The sequence below is a fragment of the Arachis ipaensis genome, chromosome B04 (genome assembly GCF_000816755.2).
Source record: "Arachis ipaensis cultivar K30076 chromosome B04, Araip1.1, whole genome shotgun sequence".
Lineage (NCBI taxonomy): Eukaryota > Viridiplantae > Streptophyta > Magnoliopsida > Fabales > Fabaceae > Arachis > Arachis ipaensis.
Window position 1 is genome coordinate 5,255,187 of NC_029788.2, and position 5,330 is coordinate 5,260,516.

At 34.2% G+C, this 5,330-nt stretch overlaps 2 protein-coding genes across 2 annotated transcripts; one reads left to right on the plus strand and one right to left on the minus strand.

Annotated features, from left to right (window-relative positions):
• On the minus strand, window positions 2,376-2,891 carry LOC110270862. Its single transcript, XM_021120562.1, has 2 exons — window positions 2,790-2,891; window positions 2,376-2,709 (listed from the first exon to the last, which is right to left on the minus strand). The coding sequence occupies exons 1-2, from the start codon at window positions 2,847-2,849 to the stop codon at window positions 2,428-2,430; spliced, it is 342 nt and encodes a 113-aa protein (XP_020976221.1). The 5' UTR covers window positions 2,850-2,891; the 3' UTR covers window positions 2,376-2,427.
• LOC107638582 (rust resistance kinase Lr10) lies at window positions 3,117-5,110 on the plus strand. The gene is made up of 2 exons (XM_016341919.2): window positions 3,117-3,885; window positions 4,002-5,110. The coding sequence occupies exons 1-2, from the start codon at window positions 3,171-3,173 to the stop codon at window positions 5,081-5,083; spliced, it is 1,797 nt and encodes a 598-aa protein (XP_016197405.1). The 5' UTR covers window positions 3,117-3,170; the 3' UTR covers window positions 5,084-5,110.

The following is a 5,330-nucleotide window of genomic DNA, read 5'->3' on the forward strand; positions in this document are numbered from 1 at the left end:
ATATATGGTATAATAAGTACAAATTAATTAATAAATTATTTAAATTTTAAAATATCATTTATTATGAAACTAAATAAATAATTTTTAAATATATAAATAATAAATATTAAAATACGATTAATACATTAATAATAATCCTATAATATAATATTAGTATTATAATCTAGATAATTTTCACAATAAAATAAAAAATAATAACACATTATTTGATATGTAGTAAATATATTTTTTGAGTAATAACAAAATTATATACCTCAAATTTTTTAATTTTTTTAAACACAAATCGGACGGTCTAATTTCTGTACCTATACAAATCGGACGGTCCAATTTCTGTACTTCTAACAAATCAGACGGTCTAATTTTTATTTCTCTAATTAAACGGTTCCACATTTGAGGAATAACACTCCAATAGTCCACATTTCAAAAAAAATACTATTATCATTTCAATATTAAAAACAAAAAAGTGTATTTACCAACGTACCTATTGATTCTGTTTTATTTACTAATAAATAGGTATAAGAATAATAAAAATTTTTTTTGTGACTGAAATAAACTAAACAAATAAAAACAAAACAAATAAAATAAGGAACTGTTTAAATAGAGGAACAGTCCTGTTTAAGATTACTCTTAAATTCCTCCCAAGGTGAAATAAAGATTGAATTAGTTAAGATGATAAATGATTTATATTTTAACAAATAATTCTACTAGGGAATCAAGAGGGAGTTTAACCAACTCCTGCCAACTTTTTAGTGGATTGGACCTCGAAACTCATCCTAATAAAAATAAGTTAATATACATGGATATTTTTTTTGTTAAGTATCAAAATATTTCTTTTTTTCATACCAGATGGATGTTCTTTTATATATTTTTTAAAATTTTTTTTGTATTGTAAATGTGAATATCTCTATTTCTTTAATCATTATTTTTTTCATTTTGTATTTAATTCAGAAACATTAATTATCAAAGTTTGAAACAGAGAGTATATATAATAGTAATACAGTTCTATTATTTGGCCAACTTATCAAGCCAGAATTTCCGTGCAATTTTAATTTGTAGATCGTATGACGATTTTTTTTTTTTTTAAATGAACTTCGTATGGCCTGCTGTTAGCTCATAAAAAATTACATCTATACCTTCTTTGTGGAATCCGGAAATTAATGATTAACTACTACTCTGAGACAAGCCTTATCTCTTTACCTTTTCTTTCTTTCTTCTCCACTTCTTTCTTTATTTATTAAAATAATGACTTTATTTATTACTTTGCTTTTCTTTTTTTTTTTCCTTTTGCTAAACTATTATAGTTTTCTGTGGATTAGAATATTGAATTAGTTAACTTCTTTTGCATATATATAAAGTTACGTGTTTTGCATGTTAATAATTATACCACCGATCGACTAGACACCGAAAAAAAAAAAAATTATACCACCGACTTCAGTTAATGCCTTGATAAGAAATTGTTAAGGTTCAAGCTTATTATTGGGTTCAAAAAGGTTAATTCATTAATTCATCAGTTCATTGGTTACATTATTGTTGCACACTCGCAGTTCTAACTATTTTTGTTTTGTTTTGTGTCTTCGTCTTAGTATCACCCTACTATAAATATGCACCTATATTATTTACTATAAATATAGACAGCTTAAATGAATGGTAATAGACTATATATAATTTCTTATTTCTTGATAAGATTCAAAGTAATCAATAATGAACTAACAATTTTGATCTAAATCAATGATCTTAAATCTTAATATTAAAATTATAGCTATGACAATGATGTTTGTCATTGACAAAATGAACTACTGAATTCTTCTATTGCTAATAATCATTGCATGTTAGAAATTAACAATAGCACAGCTGACTCATCAAAGCATTTCTTTTTCTTTTATATATACATAAAAATAATATTTTATAAATTATGTAAAAATAACTGAACATATCCTAAAATTTTGAGTTTTTGACCTCCAATATATTCTTTTGAAAGAACAGTATGTGCAAACGAAATGAAGTAATGAGCCCTTTGTCTCAAAATAATAGCATGGCCACCGTAATGAAGTAATGAAGTAATGAACAGTATATAGCATGGCCACCGTCCACCGACCCAAAATTCCAAAAATAATAGCCTGAGCCACCGTCCACCGACCCAAAATTCCGACTTATGATTTGTATTTAAAATAATGTTGGGATCACAATCACATGAATCAATTAGAGTTTGAGTAAGTTCAACGGAACAAACAGTATGCATTGAACTCAAATAATTATTGGAAAAGAGCATCTATTTATATCCTCAAAACACAAACCCTAGGATACTCCCCCACCGCCGCAAGGATCTCACTCAGCGCCGCCGTCCGTTGCGCTCAGACACCAGCCTGCCTTCGTCCGGTCGTCCGCGGCTCCGCGATTCTTCATCATTCCCCAAAACACAACCCTAGGTTAGAGTAATCTCTCCCCACCGCCACAAAGAGTGAGATCAGCGCTGCCGTCGCATCTGCTCGAAGCCGCCGTCTCCGCTGAGCTCGTCTCCGCCACTGCTCGAAGGCGCCGTTCCCACTGCAACTCGTCTCGCGTGGTTCCTCCGTCGCTCAGCCGCTGTTCCACCGCGCCGTCTCTGTTCCACCGCGCTCCACCTTTCTCTTCTCCATTCCGCTGCGCTCCCCCCTCTGCTCCAAAATCCCTCTCCTTCATATTCTGCCACTTCTCCGCATTGTAAACCAGCTTGAACAGAGACGTGACATTCTTGCTCAGTATGACTAGTATGAACAGTATGACCACTTCGTAATCCCTCTCCTTCATACTCTGCAACCAGCTTCTGCGCGTGACATTCTTGCTCCTTCTAAGAAGTGGTCACGTGACATTCTTGCTCACTACTCCCTATTCTGACCAGTATGAACATGACTCTTGTTTTATTAAATTAGTTTACCATTAAACATTATTCCACACCGTTTTTCAAACTCAAATTCTTCTCCTTGACTTGGCCACTCCTTAAAACTTGGTCTCCAAGCTCCCTCTCTCTCTTTATATATCTATATATTATAAATACCATTTCAGTGTCTCTTACAATTTTCACTCACACTCATAATCCTAATATTATTATTCTCCCAACACAAAAAACCAAACACTTACTTTTCTCTCATTCCATAGTCAAAAGTAATTTATAAATAATAATAATTTTGAAAATGGCTAGAATATTATTGAGTATGATATTCCTACTTTGTATCATGGAGGGAGAGTGCCACAATAATAAATATGAGTGTGGAAGACACCGTTGTGGACCACAAGGTCCTCCAATTCGTTTTCCATTCCGTCTTAAAGACAAGGAGCCTCTAGAGTGTGGTGTACCTGGCTTTGATCTCACTTGTGATCATAAGCATAACACCCTCATTGAGTTTTCTTCTTCTGTTCCTCAACTTTCAATTAAACTCCTTGTCATGGAAATAGGTTATGAAACCAACTTTCTATACCTCTCTGACCCCGAAAATTGTCTTGCCAGCAAATTTCTTAAACTAATTAATACTTCTATTTCTCCTTTTCAATTCCAATTTTATAATGATGATGGTCCATTTTCTATATCTATCTTTAATTGCTCACCCGACGAGCAATATCACTTCTCGTGCCCTGTTTATGTTGCTTCTGACGAGAGCGAGACACTCCTCGGTTCCAACCTTGTATCTTGCACCAAGGTGTTTAACTTGTCCACAAAAATCACGGGCATAGACTCCCTCATGAAAAATCGATTGTTGTTAGAGTGGCCGAAACCGAATTGTACTGTCTGTGAGGCGAGTGGCAAGCAATGCATGCTAAAGAACAATGGTTCCAATGCTGCTTCTGTTGAATGCTATGGGAGTATAACTGGTCCCATGCTAACCAAGAAGATACTCTTTTACATTGCAGGTCAGACAAATTACATATTACTAGTTGAGCCAAGAGTATGCAATTTTTTTTTATCTTGTTCCAATCCTAGTATAGACTGGTCGAGACTAAGTAAATAAGTTATCTTCCTTGTATAGGTCCCGCATTTGGATCGTTGCTGCTGCTGCTATTGGCTTTTATGTTGTTTAAGAGCTATCGATACTTCAGAATGAAGGGAGATCAAGCAAGGAGTGCCAAGTTCTTGGAGGATTACAGAGCCCTCAAACCTACTAGATTCTCATACGCTGATATTAAGAGAATCACAAATGGTTTCAAAGACAAGTTAGGGGAAGGAGCCCACGGTGCAGTCTTCAAAGGCAAGCTCTCAAACATTATTGTCGCAGTGAAAGTACTCAACAATACCATAGAGGATGAAGGGAAAGATTTCATCAATGAGGTTGGAACCATTGGCAAAATTCACCATGTTAATGTGGTTCGCTTGCTTGGCTTTTGCGCTCAAGGATTCCATCGTGCTTTAGTCTATGATTTCTTCTCAAAAGGATCACTTGAGAACTTCATCACCACACCAGACAACAATGACATTTTCCTTGGATGGGACAGGTTGCACCAAATTGCTCTTGCTATAGCAAAAGGCATCGAGTATCTTCATCATGGTTGTGAGCAGCAAATCCTTCATTTTAACATCAATCCCCGTAACATCTTGCTTGATGACAGATTCACACCCAAGATTACTGATCTTGGATTAGCCAAGTTATGTTCCAAGGACAAAAGTGCAATGTCAATGACCGCAGTTAGGGGAACCTTGGGCTACATTTCTCCTGAAGTTGTATCAAGAAACTTTGGCACTGCCACCAACAAAGCAGACATTTACAGTTATGGAATGTTGCTACTTGAAATGGTGGGAGGGAGAAAGAATATGGTTACAGGAGAAGAGGGACGTTCTCACATCTTGTATCCTGAATGGGCGCATAATTTGATTGATGGGGGAGATGTACATGTGCATGTTGAAGATGAGCATGATATTAAAATTGCAAGGAAGATTGCAATTGTGGGACTTTGGTGCATTAAGTGGGATCCATCAAACCGTCCATCTGCCAAAACTCTTGTAAAAATGCTTGAATCAGATGGAGATAAGCTCACAGTTCCTTCTAATCCTTTAACTAATAACTCCAGTAATTCTAGGGGGTGTTTGTCATTGGAAGGAAAAAAGCACGTTTAGGCTTTTTGAAAGCTTCTAACTTTATAATATAAAAAGTTTATTTAAGTTGATATCTATTTTAGTAATTTTTTTTAAGAGTGATTTTGAATAATATAAGCTAAATAAAAATTATCAAAAATAAATCACTTTAACACAGAGTTACTTTTTATAAATTAAGTTTTTAAAATTAATCCAATGTAAACTCTCATCTGTAAACTGTAATACATATGATAGTCCTTTATAGATGAAAAAAAATTAATAAACAATC